Source organism: Chenopodium quinoa, unplaced genomic scaffold (genome assembly GCF_001683475.1).
Source record: "Chenopodium quinoa cultivar QQ74 unplaced genomic scaffold, ASM168347v1, whole genome shotgun sequence".
NCBI classification, from domain to species: domain Eukaryota; kingdom Viridiplantae; phylum Streptophyta; class Magnoliopsida; order Caryophyllales; family Amaranthaceae; genus Chenopodium; species Chenopodium quinoa.
In genome coordinates this window covers 1,355,216-1,376,624 of record NW_018742963.1, presented here as the reverse complement: position 1 = coordinate 1,376,624, position 21,409 = coordinate 1,355,216, and the positions used below count along the sequence as shown (strand labels likewise).

General features: G+C 31.3%; 1 protein-coding gene and 1 pseudogene across 3 annotated transcripts; both read left to right on the top strand.

The window, feature by feature from the left end:
• The first annotated feature begins 5,546 nt into the window (after positions 1 to 5,546).
• LOC110728779 (alpha,alpha-trehalose-phosphate synthase [UDP-forming] 1-like) lies at positions 5,547 to 13,654 on the top strand. Of its 3 annotated transcripts, none has more exons than XM_021908430.1 (18): positions 5,547 to 5,909; positions 6,146 to 6,243; positions 6,390 to 6,766; positions 7,233 to 7,347; positions 7,738 to 7,839; positions 8,928 to 9,078; positions 9,811 to 9,899; positions 10,502 to 10,550; positions 10,788 to 10,870; positions 10,983 to 11,170; positions 11,281 to 11,404; positions 11,660 to 11,830; positions 11,905 to 12,027; positions 12,123 to 12,210; positions 12,291 to 12,421; positions 12,534 to 12,632; positions 13,131 to 13,169; positions 13,290 to 13,654. In XM_021908430.1, the coding sequence occupies exons 1-18, from the start codon at positions 5,570 to 5,572 to the stop codon at positions 13,458 to 13,460; spliced, it is 2,538 nt and encodes an 845-aa protein (XP_021764122.1). In that variant the 5' UTR covers positions 5,547 to 5,569; the 3' UTR covers positions 13,461 to 13,654. The 3 variants fall into 3 exon arrangements, with proteins under 3 accessions (XP_021764122.1, XP_021764121.1, XP_021764120.1); XM_021908429.1 differs by having other exon boundaries at positions 13,131 to 13,205; positions 13,308 to 13,654; XM_021908428.1 differs by having other exon boundaries at positions 13,131 to 13,654.
• Positions 13,655 to 14,853: 1,199 nt separating this feature from the next.
• Positions 14,854 to 20,495, top strand: LOC110728881 (annotated as a pseudogene).
• The last annotated feature ends 914 nt before the right edge of the window (positions 20,496 to 21,409 follow it).

Below are 21,409 nucleotides of genomic sequence, written 5' to 3'. Positions count from 1 at the left end.
GTTTTGATGGGTTTTTGTAACCAAAAAAAAATATGCATATTAGATGAAAAAGAATAATTTAAAAAAGTAATTTATATAAAAAAAACTATGTTGAAAATTATTTTTTAATTTTTGTAAGTTCAAAATAAATTGATGTAAGATTTGGTGCTCCAAGTTTCAACACATCATTGCTAATTATTAAGACTTTTTATTGTAGGAATATACATCTTCTATCTTATGTATTGTACATAATACTCCATATATTTATTAGCAAAATAATTTGACTATATTTAGATAAAATAAAATAAAAAATTATGACCAAAAGAATGAAAAGAATAAAATTATAAAAATCTTACTTAATAATAGTATTATTTTGATATATCACCTTATTTAAGTTCATCATGATTTATGAATAAAGTAAAGAATTGTATGAAAGAAACATGTTAGCTAAAAATAGAAAAGATATTTTAGAATATACAATAACTTTAAAGAAAATTTAACCAAAAAAAAAAATAGAAAAACATTTTGGAGGGAAAAAATTTAACCAGGAGATGACATGTGTCACTCCTAGTCTCTCTTTTAGTATTATGTTATTGATGATTATAGATAGATTATGAATTATAGATATAGATTTGTAGATAAATCAATGATTTTTCAAAAAAAAAAAAAGAATAAATAAAAGTACAGTTTAGGATGGAAAATTCCCACAAAAACAGGTATCATTTTAGTATGGGATATAAATTATAGATAGAGAAAGAGGGATATTTCATAATGAATTTTATGCTACGATTAATATGCCAAAAATTTCTAACTCTAATAATCATCATACCTCCATCTTTATTAATATAACCTTTTATTATCTATTCTTTTTAATTGACATGTTATACACTTTGTACATGTCAATTGACAAATTTAAAAAATCAATATTTTTTTTTATTTTTTTTTTTAAAGAATAACGATCAATATTTCTAATTATTATTAAGTACCAATTTAAAATATTAATGTTATATAAAAATAAATTTAAAAATAGGTACTAAGTCAAAATATATTACAATAAAGGAATATAATATATTGTGTATCTTACGCGACGATTTACGAGCCATATATAATACGAAATACAAAGTATATGATTTATTCTAAATGTATTAATGTTTCCTTAACCAAGATTAAAAATCATACTAATTAATCTACATTTGGCATCATTTTATTTGCATGGCAAATCCTTTAAATCCCTCCTATTGCATTGTAACTTTGTTAGGAACAATGAACCATATATATAAAAGTATACCTAGACATAATCCAAATCTTTTTCCAAAGAAAGATTTTTCTTTATCCGATCTTTTTGCCTTCTATATATATAGTTGATTTTACACTCAACTCATTTTGATTTTATTTAGTTTATTTTAGTTTATGTATTTTATTGAAGTTTACTAACGGTTCATTTATGATAAATATTAATTATATTTCTCGACACGTGACTTTAATTAGGAAGCATTCCAAAAGTAATATCATCTTAGGAAATATGTTAATTAAATTATTATCTCAGCAATTATATTAACTTGTGTACAAATAATAATCATAAAGATTTTTCGAGAATGAAGATAGTATATATTATATAATAAGCTAATTAATGAATGATGTTATCAAAAATAGTATATATGAGATTCAAATTTCAAACATATATTCCATCCACATAAAGAAAAGATTTTGAGTATTAAGAGAGGTTAAGTATATTATTCCATATGGATAGTTTGTTGATTTCATATAACTTTTTCATACTTAATTTAAATCGCCTAACATTTCAACTAATGAAAGATTTATCAATATATATATGTTAACATTTTTTTGAATCAATATATGTTAACATATTAACTTGTTTATTGATTTTTGGTAATATACTACTTGTACTTATTTCAGCGAAAAAAAACTATATCTTTTTTTTATTTTGAAAGCTTGAAAATAAAATTCATCTGATATAATTTAATACATGAAATTGGTTTCTTTTTTTAAAAAAAATAAATAAAATTGTGGTTGTTACAAAATTTTAATAACCATCCAAAACATCTATAATAAGATTGTCATTCTTAAAGTAACATTACTACAATTGGCAGATCTTAGACTAAAAGGTATGGGGGGCATATTTTGAACTCTACTTTAGTAACTTCTAATTAAAATTATAGATATATAACTTTTAACAAATAACAATAATCTAACCAAAGTCAAGTTTGAAGGAATGAAGTCAATCGACCGAACCTAACTCTTGAAAGCTTGTTACATAAATTTAAAATATTATAAATAAATAATTCATCACCATAAGGAAACCATATGCAAGTTTGATCTACAAAATTAATTTACACAAATTTATATAGGCTAATAGATACAAGCAATATATTACGATACATGTACAATATATGTACAAAAATAATATAATTAATTAAAAATATGTACCATTTTGGATTTGTAGTTGATAAATTCTAAGTTATGAAATAAATTTGTAATGTTATGATTCGAGCGTAAAAATTTAACTCGATAAAAAAAAAAATTAAAAAATTAATTTTATTTAATTAAGTTGTAAAAGTATTTATGTTAGATTAAATTTTAATTTTCATTTATTTGAACCCAATTGAAAAAGTTGTTGGATCTACCAGTTGATATAATATTTAACTAAGGTATATATTTATCAAACATGTATAGTAATTCTTACAAAAATCATAGGGGTTGGACCTCTATGAGCCCCAATGAAAATCCTTCCCTAATTACTACCATTATTATGTGTAATTGATTTATTAATTAGATATTTTTATTGTTTAATATTTTTTCCATAAATTCCTTATTGATTAGAGATTGTTTGGCATCAATTGTCAATTTTTAGTTTATATATTTTATTTTACTAATTATTTAATGTGTTGTATTTTGAATTAAAAATTAGTCATGTATACATTTAATACATATCATTCCTCTGGTTATTTTTTTTTTCCTTTCCTACTTTAACTTTACTCTTTTTATTGTAAAAAATAGTGCACATTTGTACACATCCTTATTCTACCTAAAAAGTCAAAAGAGAGACCCACTTTTACTACTCGTAAGAGTCTTAACTTCATATTTTTTTTTTCTCGCTCCAATTGCTACAGAAATAGAAATGATAAAAAAAAAAGAAAAAGGAACGATAGAGTACCAACTAAGGCCCTGTTCACTTCATCTAAAAAAATAATATCCAGTAAAAATAATTTCAGTTCAATAAAATAATTTCAATTCAGTAAAAATAATTTCAATTCAATTAAAATAAGTTCAGTTTCGTAAAATTCAGTATCTTTAAAGAAGAAATATAATAGGAAATCAGTAAAAATAATTTCAGTTTAGAAAAAATAATTTCAGTTCAGTAAATTTAATTTCAATTCAGTAAAAATAATTTAAGTTCAGCAAAAATAATTTTAGTTCAGCAAAAATAAGGTGAAGTGAACGGAGCCTAAGCACAGATGTTTTTAGTACCGACAACAAAGAAATAATAATTTTTTTTTTTATAAAATTCCATATTTTGGTTTTTAGGTTATCTTTTGATTTAATTATTGTTACATTTTACTCTCATTGATTTTATGATTTTTATCCTACACTTTTTTTTTATATTTTATTTAATACTTCATAATGAATTTTATGCTACAATTATTTTGCCTAAAATTTTTAACTCTAATGATCTTCATACCTCCATTTTTATGAACTACCTTTCATTAAATTGACATGTTATACATATGTCAATGAACCAATTTATCTACAATTTTTAATTATTATTAAGTAACAATTTTAAAATTTTAAATAAAAATATAAATTGAGACGATTTAAATATGTTTCGATGAAATTCTTTTATCCCAACTACAATTTAAATTTGAAAATGCGTACAATGTCAAAATATTTTAAAATGGAGGAGGTACTATATTGTGTATCTTACGGGACTATTTACAACCCATATATAATACGAAGTAAGAAGTATATAATATACTCTATCAGGTTATCCTCGTGCGATGCACATTTAAAATTAATTTTTCTTTTAATTTATGTTTCGTTGCATTACATTGTATACAAAGATCAGAATTAAATTTACAGTTAAGAAATTATATGAACCACATTATTTACAAATTACAATTAAAAATTAAAATAGTTGAAAATAATAATTTAAAATGCATATTTCTTGAAATGTGAAAAAAGGTGGAGTTAAACAATGACTGGCATCAACCATGAGTTGAACGTATTCAACTAACAAATTATATTGGCATTATCCATTTCGATCAATTCCAATCAAAGTTCAGTGACCATTTCTCCACCATCGGTGCTTTATCACGGTGAATGATCTAAGCTTGTTGCTCTGTGGACTAATTTCTTAAAGTAAAATAAAAAATAATATATAAAAAACTAAATCAAATAAAAAAAAAACCTATAAAGAAAACAAACCAAATTATATTGATATTATCCAAGTTATACATATAATAAAGTGTAGATTTTTTAAAAATAAAAAATAAAAAAAATCATTGATGACATCATACATTAAATTGGTGAGAAAATTTTTAATGAGGAAGCGACACATGGGTTAGGGAGGGAGTTGACGATGTCGTTTTGTTTTAGTATTAATTAATAGATATGTATTAATGTTTCCTTAACCAAGATAAAAATCTGATTAACCTACATTTGGCATCATTTGCATGGCAAAACCTTTGAATGCCTCTTATTGCATTGTAACTTTGTTAGGAACAAGGATAATATACAAAAGTAAATAAATACATAATCCAAATCTTTTTCAATGAAAGATTTTTCTCTATCCAATCTTTTCGCCCTCTATATATGTATATTGTTGATGTTACCCTCAACTCAATTTCTCAAAACAAGCAATTGTCACAAAAATATTTTGGGAATAACTCATAATTCTGCTTCAAAATTTTGGTGAGACCTTAATTTTATTTCTGAATTGTTTTGATTTGTTCGTTTTTCTCTCAAATTTATGCTAGAATTTATAATATGTAATATGGGTTTAGTTTTTAAATCAGTGTTTTAGGTTGGTTTTGTGATATATGATTGAATTCTGGTTATGTTTAATTTTCGCCTGTTTAATTTGGTGAATTTGGTTTTTACAGTAATTTCGTAATTTTTATTTATTTATTTTTTCTTTATTTATTATTGTTTCGTGGTTTAGTTTAGTGCATTAAACCCTTAATTTAATCATTAGTCTTGTTTTTTTCGGGTATATTTGATCAGTTATACACTGTCACCAATTCTTAGTTGATAAAATTGTTCATACTGCATTTTTACATCATATGTTACTACATTAATTCTTGTTACTTCGATGATCATAATATATTACATCACCATACATGTTTTAATTTTGTCACACATGTATATGGTATGTCGAATTTGGTTGAAATGTGTGATCAATAGTCGCGTTGATAGTGTAACTTGTGCAAATGCAACATTGTGATTGTTCTGATCTAGAGTAATAATAGGTAGGTTTTGAGGACTGATTATTGTTCGACTAATCTTGGTCTGACAAATGATTCTGTTTGACAATGCAGTTTTAAGTGCACGCTAACATTTGGTGTAGATTCCTATGGGAAGAACTTTGAATGAAAAAGAAGTGAAACAAATTAATTTGTTTCATCACCATAATAATGGAGGTGGTAGAAGTGAAGTTGATGATGTAGCAGATCATTATGGGGGTGAGATGCTATACGACGGTGACAATTGTGTCTCGACTTATGATAAAGATCAGCCAGAAATGAATTTTGGTGGTACAATGTGGGGTGAGGGAGGTCAAGAAGAAGATAAACAATCCGGCAAACAAAGATTGCTGGTTGTAGCTAATAGGCTTCCAGTTTCAGCTACAAAGATGCAGAACAATGAGTGGAAGTTAGAGATTAGTGTGGGAGGCCTTGTCAGTGCACTTCTTGGTGAGTCTCAGATTATATGCTGTTTATGGCTCATTGATTTAAATAATTGTCATGATTGTAATTCCATTTGAAGATTTTGAATGTATATGGTTCTTTTGTTTGCTTAAATTCATCCAATTGTAAGCTTGAGGCGTCATTTATTAAGTGTATATTGTTGCTTCAGTAACTCTTTATGATCTTTCTGAATTGCATTAGAGAGAGAAGATGGTAAGTAAATTACTGTGTCGTTTTTGCAGGTTTGAAAGATTTTGAGGCTAAATGGATTGGATGGGCTGGGGTAGATGTACCAGATAAAGCTGTACAGGAATCACTTACAAAAGCCATGGCTGAAAAGGTTTTGACAGTTCTAAATTTGTTTGTAGTTTTACTTTTAATTAGCTTCTGAAGCTTGTAACAAAATGGATAACTCTTGTGTTGATTTGCTCTGATATAACTTGTCATACATTTATCTCATTGTGTTTTTTGTTTTGATTGTCACAGAAATGTGTACCAGTTTTTCTTGATAAGGAAACTGTTAACCAGTATTACAATGGCTACTGCAACAAAATCTTGTGGCCTCTGTTACATTATCTCGGTCTTCCTCAGGATGAAACCTATACCTCTGAGTCTCATTATGATGTGTATAAGAGGGCAAATTTGTTATTTGCTGAAGCTGTGACCAAGCATTACAAAGAGGGTGATATTGTTTGGTGCCATGATTATCATTTGATGCTTCTTCCACAATATCTAAAACAATACAATAGTAAATTGAAAGTTGGTTGGTTTCTGCACACACCATTTCCATCTTCAGAAATACAACGTACCTTGCCAACTCGATCAGAATTGCTGAAATCTGTTCTTGCAGCTGATATCATTGGGTAAATGCTTTTGGTTACTATACTATCAGATATGCTACACTCAATTTATTATTGGTTGCACAATTTCAATTTTTTTTTTTCAGTCTTTTCTGTGTTACTACTTTCCATTCCATTAAAATGGTGCTATAGAAGTTAAATAGAAGACTTCTTCTATGTTTGGCATTACATCCTGGAATATCTTATAGTTATAGTCATACATGCCGGTTTGGAATTCAAGTGTTAGATTTTTCTTTATAGCTTAATAGGTTTTACTTTCTTAAGTTTTTCAAATAAAAAAAATATAACAATCAAATTTGTTCTGTAAATTGGGTCCGGGCAGGTAAAAGCAGTCCACAGCCATAGGTAGGGAGCATCCTCTACAGCTATGCGCTAGACATCTGTGCTATGTATATTCTGTCATGATATAGTGTTTTTAGTTTTAAGTTTTCATGTTTTGGGGTTACTAGTCGGTGAGTTTACCTTGTAGCTTTCATACATATGACTACGCAAGGCATTTTGTCAGCGCTTGTAATAGGATTCTGGGACTGGAAGGTACTCCTGAAGGAGTGGAAGATAGGGGGAAACTTACCAAAGTGGCAACGGTATGCCAATTGCATCATTTTGTTATTGTTTACATTGATTAGCATGGTACCTAATGAAAGGTGAAGTTGACGAGGGACAACAACAACAATAATAATAATAATAATAATAATAATAATAATAATAATAATAATAATAATAATAATAATAATTAATGAAAGTTCAAGTAACTGCAGGTTCATTGAGATGTATTTTAAATCTTTGCTAAGCTACTTGTAAGCTGTTATCTAAGTAAGTGATGGTTAGGAGTTCATGAAACATTCTAGCTTTCAAGTATTAGTATAATAGACTATACAGATCAGGATATGCTCTCATGTACTATTAACATTTTACAATATATGTTTGACAGCAACCATTCTGATGCCTCTATCTTCTTTATAATTCTTATGCAGTTCCCTATTGGGATAGATGCAAATCGATTTATTCGAACACTTACGCTTCCAAAGGTGCAAGAATACTTGACAAATTTAAGGGAGAGGTTTGCTGGAAGAAAGGTAAGCCTAATTAGTAATTTGTTCTTGGTTTTATGAGATTGTGATATTTGACAATGTTGGACATGCACAATCGGAGTTGATACAAGTATATGGGTTAATATGACACTTTTTGTACTCCCTGTTAATAATTCTTAGGATCTAACACTTTCATTGATATTTGTCTCTGAAACCATCTAGCAAACCGTGAGTTGGTGCCACGACTGCCACCTGAGGCAGAATACTGTCACTTTCTAGATGATTACAGCACATTTGTTCAAATTAATCGTTCAATCAACATCTATCAAATGAGATGTGAACTTTGCATAGAGAGCTACTATGAAGTTATAACTTTTGGATGCCTCATGCCATTAATCCTTGAGCCCTAGGTAATCACCTTTTTCAAAAGGCATAGAAAACCACATTAATGTATGTTAGTTTCTTGGAAGCAAGATAAATATCGAAGTTGGTATCTTATAGAAATGAATCTAAATTAAGAAGAGCCTGTTTTAAGTGTCAATTGTCTGTATGACTTCTTTTTTTACTATATTAATGGCTATGTTATATTCATTATATTTTGAGGTCTAGTCCAGGAAAGTATCTTCTTCTATTTGGAATATCTGCAGACCATTTAAAATGGGTTGTGTATCATATAAGCAACTTCATATGATTTATGGGAAGTAGATACATATGGAAATCTTACTTCTTTGGTTGTCATGAACAAATCTGTTTTATTTGGTTTTAACATCCAAGGAATTTGAAGTTCTCTGCTCCTGGTCCAATCAACAGACAAATCCTTCTGAGAAGTTTTTAGCCTTTCTCTCCAGTTTCTCTTTGAAATAATTTCCTATCAATTTGAGACCTTTGAAAATTTATTCCTGAGTGTTGTGACTAATTGGGTAGTATTTTAATATGCTACTCATTACTTTCATTTTTAGGCGGAACATTCTTTACTTAACATCATTGCAGGTAAGTGATGGATGTTAAAGAAGAAAAGTCACATGGACTTGTATTTATCTCCTAATACATTTTTTTATGTACATTTTCTCTAGAAGCCTTTTTGATTGATCGACAACTACTTGTTACCTAATTCAAATGCTGCTCTATGACAGATAATTTTAGGTGTTGATTGCCTGGACATGATCAAAGGAATTCCTCAAAAAATACTTGCCTTTGAAAAGTTCCTTGAAGACAATCCAGATTGGTCTGACAAAGTCGTCCTGCTGCAAATTGCTGTGCCAACAAGAACTGATGTTCCTGAATGTATGCTAAGTGTTTTTCTTGTGTTTCTTTTTATTCTAGCTGCTTAGTTCAATCTGCTTCTATTAGATGCAAATTTCATGCCACTACCCTATATCAGTATGGGAGCCATTTTACACTCGGACACATTTACATCTATCAATGAGTTGGTTACACTATTAGCTCCCAATCCTACTTTTTCCTCAGAAGCCTTTTCAACATCATTTTTTTTCCCATTATGATGTTATATGTGCACTAGCTAAGTCTAGAATGTAAAAAACTGTAACATTGATGAAACTTAAGCGCATAAACAGAAAACATACAAAGGAAAAACACTTAGCTTCTTCGTATTATAATGGAGTCTCTGTGTTCCTTTGTTATAGTTTAGTTTATTAAGATAGACAAGTAGAAGTTGCCAGAACTGCAAGTGTTGTAAGATTATAGTATTTTTATTGGCTAGCTTCCATGATAGTCGACTGCATTCTGTGGAGATGCAAGATTGTTTTTCCTAGCTTGATATAAGCATTAAATACTGTAATTGCAATGTTTTGGTGATTTTATTTACTATCTAATTGCCACTCATACGTATTTTCTTGCTGGAAAGACACTGTCAGTCTGTCTAATTTCGTTTACTTTCATGCTATTATTCTGAATTATATGAAGTACATTGTAGTGCAAGTTGGGATTAACAGAACTTTAGTTCACAAAGTAACCTTTAGATGTCCGATATAAGGTAATTGCTTCTTATTTTGGCAGATCAAAGTCTTAGACGTCATGTACATGAAATTGTTGGACGCGTCAATGGCAGATTCGGAACACTTTCTTCTGTCCCTATAATTTATTTGGTTTGTTCTTTCTAAAAGCTCCAAAGTTGTTTATTATGCATGCATGATAATTGATTCCAATGAATTCTAAATTCCAATCCCCTCCCCCCTTAAAATTATCCGACTTTACATAGCAAACAGCATTTAAATTATAATTGGACTTTGAAGTTTGAAGTAGCATGTCCATCAAGAATATGAACTGCTGAGTATTAAGCATTGAGGAATGGAATATAATATCATGACAGTCTTGCTTGTATGCCCTTTTGTAATAATTAAACTTATTCCCCTAGTTACTATTTTTACACTTGTTTGATCACCTAGTAACTGTACTCTGTAGTTTTGTATTTTCTGTGTTCCTCAAAAGCTAGTTTTAACCAATTTAACATGAACCTGATCCCTAACATATGATGAAGCTAGCTGCATTTTTGTGAACAAGAGGATTATTTCAAGAGTAATAAGTTCAATCATGCATAATTAGTGTTTGAATTAGGAAAAGAGTATATAAATATGGGATAATGGCTTCAGATTTCATAAGTATCCCATTTTTTATAAAAATATATTTGTATATTATTTACATTGTTGTATGTCACATACCTGAGTATATTATTGTCTACTTTCTGCAGGATCGTTCTCTCGACTTCCAAGCATTATGTGCTCTATATTCTATTACTGGTGCTTTTTCTTTTCTCTGATTATTAGTTTCTATTACTGTCTATTTTCTATTCGCAACATGTTTTCTTGGTTTATTAACATGTAATTTAGTAACCTATCACAGAAGTAGTAATACATCTGATTTCTCAAAATGTTGATATGACATATTTCTCAACCAGCTTAATGTTGTTGTGCATTTATCATTGACCTAGTTGTTTTGTGCTGTGTATTTACTTATTTTGTTTACATTTGTTTTAGACATTGCACTTGTCACATCTTTGAGGGATGGGATGAATTTAGTGAGTTACGAGTCAAAACAAGTGGTCCTCATACTTAGTGAGGTAAAATCAGCATTTTCAATTTTGGTTTAAATGATTTTAGATGGCATAGAAATATAAAAATCCATTATTTGAAATGAAAATGTGTTTTTACTAATATTTCAAGCCACTTCAGTTTGCTGGTGCAGCACAGTCTCTGGGGGCGGGAGCTATCTTAGTAAACCCCTGGAATATTACAGACGTTTCTTCTGCGATTGCTTATGCATTGAATATGCCTTGTGAAGAAAGAAAATTGAGGCACAAACTTAACTTTGAGCATGTAACAATTCATACTGCCCAAGAGTGGGCCAAGATGTTTATAAGGTATGTAATGGATGGCATCATTACATGAATTCTTATTCTTCTAAACTGTTTATTTATTGATAGATTAATGTAGTTTGAAACATGTTATGGTTATCATGATTTATGATTAGGGAGCTCAATGAAACTGTTGTTGAAGCTCAACTACGTACAACACAATCGTGGACACAGCCATTACTTCCAGTTAATGATGCAATCGAGCAGTTTGTGCAATCTGATAACCAATTGCTGGTTCTGGTATGCCAGTCTTCACCCATCAACCACTTTTCTTGATCCTTAGAAATTTCACCGTGCACTTTAGATGATTCCTACATAGGTGGGAAAGAACATTATTAATGGAATTGTTTCTAGTTACCTTTGTCTGGCATTGCCTTTGATAACTATGTTATCTTTTACAGATTACCGCATTCAATTCTTGCATAAGTGTCAACTCTGTCTTCCATATATATATATATAGCTTCTGTATTACCCTTTACCCTTGTTTTATTGTAGGGATTCAATGCAACTTTGTCATCAGTCGAATGTCCATTTAAAGATGGTAAGGTTATAGACTTGGGTTCTACCTTGAATCCGAACCTGCAAGAGCCATTGAGAAGGATTTGCAATGACTGTCAGACAACTGTAATTGTGATCAGTGGAAGCAAGAGAGATGTCTTGGATAAAGTATGTATTGTCCTCTCTGATCTGTAATAGCTGTATCCTAATATCTTGTTGAGCTTAAGTTAATTCTGTTTTAGGTATTTGATGGCTACAACGTGTGGCTAGCTGCTGAAAATGGTATATATCTACGACATACATCAGGTGATTGGACAACAACGATGCCAGAATTCTCGGGTATGGAATGGGTTGACAGCATTAAGGTACTACTGAAAAATTGTATGTATTACAAAGTACAAATATTGTATCTAGCATCTCCGGCTTTGCAGTAACTTTGGATCTATCTGTTCCTTTTCAGCATGTTTTTGAGTATTTCACTAAGAGGACTCCTCATTCATTTATTGAAGAACGTGAAACCTCACTTTTATGGAATTACAAATATGCAGGTATAGAGTAACTTGTTAAGGATTATGACATAGAGTGATTTGAAGTGATTTTTAATTTGTTTATTTCTTCTCTGTAATAGATTCCAAATTTGCAAGGCTCCAAGCAAAGGACTTGTTGTTGCATCTTTGGACGGGTCCAGTTTGCAGTTCTTCTGTTGATGTTTATCAGGGCGCACAATCTGTAGATGTCCGAGCAGTTGGATTAACAAAGGTAAAATTTTATTTTGGCTAATATGGATAGCTCTCGAGTCTTGAATGATTTTTATCTGTGTGTACCTCATTTAACTTCTGTGTGTTGTACTTGCAACTCTTGTTGGATACAGGGTGCAGCAATAGACCGTATACTAACGGAAATAGCTTACAGTATAGTCATGGATAAACCAATAAATTATGTCCTTTGCATAGGGCATTTTCTTGGGAAGGTATGTTCTCTGGGCAGGAACTTATATATTCTTCTTCACACATGGGTTTCGCAGAGATATTAAGGGTAAAAATCATCTCAATTGATGTCACTTTCTACTAGGTTACTCTAATTTTTATCACTACTGACAGTTCTGAATGTGTGTTCTATAAACTTCATAGCTTATATTATTGATTGTCTTGTTCAAATCAATCATTGGATTTAGAGGGTCTTAAGGGAGATTGTGTGCAACTAGTACGTATTTCATATAGATCATAACTATATCCATATGGCATGAATGTAGGTCGAAGCATGTCATTCTGTTTAAATCTGTTAACTAATGAAACTGAATGTGAATCAGTGGAAATTCTTCTGACAATTTTTTATTTTATTATTTATTTTTTTTTTCTGAGGAAACGGCTTGAGAAGTAAGCGTAAAAAAATTGACATAGAGCACTTTTTTCTACCTATGATGGGAAAGTTTCCAAGTTACTAATTATCATTATCAATTTCCTACAAGGACGAAGACCTCTATTCATTTTTCGAGCCAGAACCATCAGTCCAGCCATTAAGGTTATCAAAATCTAAGGCAGCAGTTGCAGGAAATGGATTAAAATCATCAGTTAAATCAGATAGTGCTGGTACTCATTGCCGAATTGCAACATGCTCAACTGTGGAGAGTGTGGTGACATATGAGAGTACAACTGTACTAGATATCAAAAGAGAGAACTACTTTCCTTGTACTGTCGGGAGAAAGCACTCAAGAGCCCGGTATGTTCTGGAGTCGTCTAAAGATGTTGTTTTGCTGCTAGAGGGGCTTGCTGAGGTCTTACCATCATTATGTGCATAACTACACAACTTAGGAGTCTTAGGACTAGAGAAGTGAGAATTAGATAAATAAAGAATAATAAACTTAGGGAATGATTGCATTCTTATGCGATTAGAATTAATTAGAACAATAATGGCCTGAGTGAAGCATTTCTCTGTCTTTGTACTGTAATGCCTTATCTCAAGCAATAAATTAAAGTTCCCTTGCTAATTTTGGTTCATTTCTTTAGTTCTTTCATTTTCGGGTTAGACACCATAATTTTTTTTTCATTTGTTAAATTTGGCTAAATTTACCATTTTGTTAGTAAGATTCACTTTTTTCAACTGGTGGTTCGCGAGGGGTAGAGGTGAATCAGGTAACTCTATTAATCCTAGGCGCACAATTGTTACATTAGGATCATCTAAGATGAAATTAGGAAAAACTTGGCATAAAATTGATGGCTACTTGTTAACAAAACTGTGACAAATGCGGCCACTTGAAAATTTGAAATGAATACCATTCCAACAAATGTAACTTAGTAGCAACAACTTAGAAGATAAGGTAATTAGTTTAGCATGTGAATGATATGCTTTCTCTTGGTATTGTTCTCTGTGGTTCCAAATCGCGACATTAGTACCATCCTTAATAGATTTGGTAGTAAATATCAAGTCTCTATAACTATTATATAAGGGGACGGTCAAGGTGCTACGGAGTAGTAAACATGCATTTTTCCCTACGGGTAAGAAAGTAAAGGAAATTCGGTTCAGTAATCTAACTGTCCTAGTTCTTGTTAAGAAATAACATAAAAGATTTGTACCATAATCGAATTAACAAAATCATTTGACATTTCTAATTAACATCCTCTAAATTAAGTAAGATTCTTGCACGTACTTGCGCAACTATTTCCAGGAAACATCTAGGAAATATAATGTTGTAGAATTACCTAATATAATCCAAAAACTGGTATTTTCTTCTTTAAATATTTTTTTTATGTGGCTTATACCAACTACACAGTCTATTCTTCATATTTAAATTTAAACTTAAATAGAATTCCCTAAATTCTTGGAATCATATATATTCTACCAGCAACTTTATCATGCTAACTCTTAGCTAATTGTTGGATTATAGATACTTCAAGTGTCCATGTTAATTTTTACATTTCTTACAACATGACAAACTATTGATTATTAAACTTTCAAGTTGACTAAAAAAGAATTGTCTTAGTGGAAATCCATTGTAAATCCACTTGAGATGGTTTCACTTCATAAGGTAAAAGAGTTACTCCTACTATCATCAATTGATTTTAGTATTGAAGCTTCTTTGGCCTTGTTTGTGGACCGAACTCTCTCCCCCTTCTTTTCGGATTGCCCAGACCCATTGCATATTATCTCAAAATTAATAGTCTTGCTAGAGGTAAAACAACAATTGAAAATGGATGGAGATTGATTGTATAGTAGACTATTCCCAGTGCACAACAATCTATGATCCTAAAGTAAGTTATATAAAAAATAAAAAAATAGTTATCATAGACCACGAGAATAACATCTATAGCTTTCTGGTTCTGGTGTTTTTATTCTTGGTCGTTTTCTTTACAGTTGAAATCGCTCCAAATTTGTCACTTATATATGCGGGGGTCAAGTGACATCACATTGTAGCAACTTGAATGATGAATTCTAAGTCTGAAAAATTAAATCAACTAAGTCATTTTCCGAGCTAAGGGTAGGCCAATTTGTTTATAATACCCCCAAGTGTAAGAGACTGAGCTCAGGGGTAACTTATGTGGTTGGAGCTTCTGTCTCGAGGGAATCTTAAGATCGATTCTCATCACCTGCCTTTTGTGACAAGCTTTAAAAATCGCATGTAGCTTAGTTTGTAACACCTACAACTTAATTAAATTAATAATCGAACCCACCTTATTAAACATAGCCCACATTTTAGGAACACAGCAATGGCCATTAAGACGATTGCATTCTTATCTACTATGAAACTGGATACTTACATCTAAATTTAACTTAAATGTATATTGGTGCATATTATGATTACAACGTTCTTACAAAATTTGGTGCTTTTATTTGTTATGACATGTTATTGAATTGAAACACAGCAATTGAGTTAATCAAAGGAAAGAAAATCGAGGCAATAATCACCGGGTCAGAAAACTCTGAAGAAGTGGCATTGATGGAGGAAATCGCGAACCAATATCAAGTGCCAGTTCTTTCTCTCTCAGCAGCTTCTCTAAGCTCGCCGTTACAAGTGGAGAAACACTCTTTCTTGGTGCAACTAAACAAGGATTATTTAAAGCAAATTAATTGTACTGCGTTGTTGGTTCAGAATTTTGGATGGAAGAAGGTGATCGCGGTATATGAAGATGGTGGAGATCTTAGTACAATATCTTCGATGTTGGATCTCTTCTCTAAAGAGCTTCAAAGTGTTGGATCAGAGATTGAACACCTTTTAGCCTTGCCTCCTGTTGGTTCTTTTCCTAATTCAAAGGAATTGATCGAGGAGCTAGCTAAGGTACGTAATTAATATAACCTTCAACGTAACAATTTAAAATTGTCACATTTAAGAATTTGTGATACAAAAATTATTAAGTTTTTTACTAGTAACACTTTTTATTTTGATTTTTTTTGCGTAAGGTATTTAGCATGCAATCGCGTGTGTTTGTAGTCCTTGACTCTTCCTTACTAATGGCGGTTCAACTATTCAAAGAAGCCAACAATATGGGGCTTATGGGAAGAGAGACAGCGTGGATTGTTACAGATAGAATTGCAAGCCTACTCGACTCTCTTAATTCTTCTACAAGATCTTACATGGAAGGCACACTAGGGATCAAGACTTATTATGATGAATATAGTCAAAATTTCATGGCTTTTAGTCGTGCATTTTTGTTGGAAATGATAGCAAAATATCCAAATGAACAAAGCTTTCACCCTGGAATTCATGCATACGAGCATATGATGCCATCACAACCATTGGAAATGCCTTAGAGAGGTACGTAAATGTCTCTTTTTTTTGTTAAAATTTCAGTATATTTGTCCAATATTTATAGGTGTTGTAAGGGTGCAACATTACCAATTTACCATGGCATGTTTATGTGAATGTAACAGGAAAAAACGTCAGGACTACAATATATCAACTTCACCAGACGTGTTAATGCATGACATTTTGTCTAGTAAATTTACCGGATTGAGTGGCAAAATTTCGATAAAAAATGGAACTTTGGATGAAGATGTTCTACTATATAGGATAGTAAATGTTGTTGGAAACAGCTACAAAGAGCTCGATTTTTGGTCCCCCAAAATTGGTTTTTTTGAAAAATTAACAGAGGAAGATCATAAAGGAAATAGTAGTGAGATTTTGAATAAAATGCTAAACGGAATGGTAAATTGGCCAGGAGATATTAACCATGTTCCAATAGGTTACACGATGCCAAGTGCAATGAAGCCCTTAAAGATTGGAATTCCTGGTAAACCAATTTTCAACAAGTTTGTGATCGTGGAAACTTCGAATAAAAACAAGACTACTTACACAGGCTTTTGCATTGACGTCTTTCTTGAAGTAGTCAAGATTGTGGAAGAAAGTTATGGTCTTCCTTATGAGTTTGAAGTTTTTAATGGCACTTATGACGAATTAGTCGACCGCGTCCATGACAAGGTAGGTATACTTCCTTGGTTCTTATATAGCTGACCTGTTTTATTATGAACATTTGTCAATGCATTTATGTGACTATTAATATCTTTAATTACCCATTTGTTAAAAATTGTAAAAAAATGAGATTAATAAAGTACACATTAAGGGCATGATTGGATTGGGGGAAATATATTAAGGGGGTAATAAAAGTCAAACTTGAAAAAACATAAGAAATTAGAGGTGTTATTGTAGAAGGTATGATGTTTACAAATGAAATAAGGTAGTTGTTCCATGAGGAAAATAGAGAGATGGAGGAATTATTACCCTCATAATGAGGGTAATAATTACATACCCTTCCCCTAGTGTAACTATTACCCCCAAATGAACCTCTTTTTTCACCTCATATCTCACCATCACTACATAATTTCTTCTTATAAGCACACCATCACTATCTCCTCCTTCCTTATTTACTTTCATTTTGCTTAGTTTGACTTTTATTACCCTATTAGTACATTTCCCTCGATCCAAGTATGCCCTAAGACGTAGCTAACAAGATCCCTAGGGATGGATTGCCTTATTAATAAGGCCACATCCATCACCTAAGCTTGTGAACAAGGCTCGATTCTCATTGCACTGTATCGATATTAATCGGTTATAATTTATCATGATGGCAGACATATGATGCAGCGGTAGGAGATATAACAATACTGGCAAATAGATCGAACTATGTTGAGTTTACTCAACCTTACACCAAACCTGGGTTGTCAATGATAGTGCCTTTGAAATCCAAGGACTCTCATAAGGCAAGAATGTTGATGAAGCCTTTCAGTTGGAAGTTGTGGTTGGTTACTCTTGGCACCTTGTTGTATACCATGTTCGGTGTCTGGTGGATCGAGAGTCGAATTGCCAAAAATTCGGACTTTGAAGGCAGCTTGACTGACCAACTAAATTCTGCACTTTGGTACACTTTCAGCTCCATTTTCTTTGCCCAAAGTAAGTACCTAAATGTCCTAAACTAGTAGCATGTCTCAAAATTTTAACAAATGGAAGTTAAGAATTGTTTGTTAGGGAAATAATTCAAGATATATAATAAAACTATGTGTTAACTCCAACTAAACAAGTTACAAGTGGTATGACTACGAATGTTAATAATGACAATAGCCTTGTGCAACTTTTTATAATTGGCCTTTAATCTATTGTTTCAAACATATACATGAATTTTATTAACAATTGAAAATAAAAACTTCTAAATTATCTATTTTATAATAAAACTGATCCATATGTGTTTTTTTCTTTATAATAAGTGATATAAATATGTATGTTGTACAAGTATAAAATAATATCACATTTGTGGATCCTTTTTAGGGGCCCTATACAGTTGTTCATCTTGGTTATTCTCAATTCATTCTAGAAGTGCGTACTAATTATGTGGGACATGATTGGGAATAATAATTTTCCTTTTGTAGGGGAGAACATTCAAAGCAATTTAACGCGCCCATTGGTGACAATATGGATGTTCGTGGTGTTCGTAATGACATCTAGCTATACGGCAAGCCTAACAGCAATGCTCACGGTTCCATTGTTAGAGCCAATTAAGGTGAAAGATGTTGAATGGCTGAAAATTACAAACTCCCGAATAGCTTGTGATGGGGGCTCAGTGTGGGATTACTTAGTAAATGTGCAGAATTTCAACCCAGAAAATATAAAGAATGTTACCAGCCAATATGACTTTCAAGAGTTATTCGACAATGATACAATTGTTGCTGCCTTTCTCGAGCTTCCATACAAGAAACTCCTCGTCAACCAGTATTGCAAAAGCTTCACTAGCACCCAAGACACCTTTGGATTTGGTGCACAAGGCTTTGTAAGTTTCTACGTAAACCCTTATTACTAATAATCATTTTTATAGCTTGTTGTCATACATTATAAGTGGTGGTACATTAGGTCTAATTATAAACCATTAACAAGTAATACGGTTTTTATACGTTTAAAAGTAGTTTATGTAATGCCTGTTTAATGCACGTAGAAAATATTATCACGAATCATCAACGTGCTAGGTATTTCTTGCCCCCTTTTTTTAATTTTTTTTTTAAAGAATCCCTTCAAATACGTGGTTTCGGAACAAGTATTGAATGCAATGATGTTATGAAAAGTTTTTGGATAAGTCAATCAATTGAAGATATTATATTCTGCATGCAATAGATAAGCCCTAACTAAAAGGTTGTTATCTCGAATGTTTCAAAGTAACCTTAGGAAAAAAAAAAGAGGGGGTGACTTTAGTGTTTAGAATATAAAGATGTGGTCAGGACAAGATTCTTGGTCAAAGAATTTGATACTACAATCTACACGATTGGGGTACCAAGAATTCCAAATGCCCCTAGACTTACTTTAGAAGACAACAATGTATGCTTGAATGAACGTACAATGAGTCATTTCAAGATGATGTACATATATAGACCTAATCAAGGTTGCATATAAGCTACCAAATTAAAATTTAAAATATTAAAAGTCATCGATCATATATTAAAATTAAACTTCAACATCAATTCTAACTAGCATATATATTAGTTGGTTAACCCCAAGACTTGGGAACAAATCTCTTACACATCAATGTCTTTATGACTCTTTTTACACAAAAACTAAAATAAAATAACAAGCAACACTTGATTTTGTCTCTAAACTCATACTCTATCATTATTAGATTATAAGATTTTTTATCTCATAATCATATAATGATAAAATGCTTAAATGTTGGATATTTTTATCTCATAATCATATAATGAGTATTTAAGGTTGAATGTCAAAAACTAAATTCTGTGAAAAGTTAGGTAATTTATAAAGAACGTAACTTTTATTCCTAATGCATTAAAAATCATCTAAAGAATCAAGATAAACTTTCTACATGTCAAAGTTTAACGTGGAAAAATAATTGTAAGAATTATTACTTCTTTCAACATTTTTTTTGTACATATATAAGCATTTGATCTGATTTTTAACCAAAGAATTATTACTTCTTTCAACATGTTTTTATACATTAATATACATTAGATCCTTAACCCAATTTTATTTTTATTTTTTTAATAATTATTATATGATTCCTTATTTATACAGGTCTTTCAAAAAGGCTCTCCAATAGTAGATGATGTATCGAAGGCCATAATAAAAATATCAGAGAATGGAGTGTTAAAAGAATTGGAAAACAAATGGTTTTCCATTTCTGAGTATCCAACTTCCTCGAATGTTGTTGAGAGATTAAATCCAAAGGATTTTCTTGCACTTTATATCATATATGGTGTAATTTCTATGATATGTTTATTTTCGTCGGTAGCTTCTATGATTCGAAGATGTCTAGCATCCATTGCACGGATGATGATTGAGTCAGCACAATTTTTCCATGGAGGAAATCACAGAAATTCTCAGGTTACACCTACTCACAAAGCGTAGCACAAACAGATGATTGTGTTACGCTAGAAATGTCTACCCTTACTACTTCGTAATTTAAAACATAAATAACAAGATTATAGGGTTGTAAGTAATATGAAACTCTCTTGATGTATTGTATTTCCTCCGTGATTTATATATGCAACATTTCAAAAGTGTAAACTACTCATATGGGCTCTGTTTGTTTCAAGGGAAAAGTCTTTCCCTGAAAATAGTTTTCCTATTTTCTACTGTTTGTTTTGTACCGGCCCACAAAATGGAAAATAAGGCTAGAAAATACTTTTCCATTGAGACCCAAATATATCCCCTAAAAAATCGAGGTATTTCTGTTTTCCATCGTCTACAACTTCAAGCTCGCTGCTCTCTCTCTCTCATCTTCAAGCTCTGCGTGCTCTCTATCTCATCTTCAGCGGCGTGAAGATCTGCTCTCACAAGGTAATTTCCAATTTTCTGTTTGCTTTCTTTGATTGTTTTCTTCTTTATTGGATTCAACATCTCTGCTCTCGAAATTCTTGGTTAGGTTTGTGATTAATTAGGATACAATTTATGATTTGTTTATTTTAATCCGGTTTAATTTTGAAGTAGAATTTGTTTGTGCTATTGAAATTTTAGGGCTAATTTAGCAGTAGAATTAATTTGATGCATTGTATAAGATATTTAGGGTTTGTTAAATCAAAATCAAAATGGTTATGATTGTGGAGAGGTGCGGATGCGGGTTTTGGTGAGGGTGTGCGATGGAGCGGCTCGGTGTTGTTAGGTGATGGAGCTAGTGGGCGGTTTGAGGTGTGGTTTGTGTTTCCAGGTTGGGTTTGTGCAGGAACTGGTGTAAACGGATATATTGCTGAAATATATTGGTTTCTAGGAACTGGTTTGAGGAACTGGTTTGTGTTTCCAGGTTGGGTTAGGTGCAGGAACTA

Bases quoted from the DNA above. Each gene is read 5' to 3' on its own strand.
- LOC110728779 (XM_021908428.1), top strand. From the start codon at position 5,570: ATGGGAAGAACTTTGAATGAAAAAGAAGTGAAACAAATTAATTTGTTT. The intron at 5,910-6,145 runs GTGAGTCTCAGA...TCGTTTTTGCAG, and splicing joins CCTTGTCAGTGCACTTCTTG to GTTTGAAAGATTTTGAGGCT. The intron at 12,211-12,290 runs GTATAGAGTAAC...TCTCTGTAATAG, and splicing joins ATGGAATTACAAATATGCAG to ATTCCAAATTTGCAAGGCTC.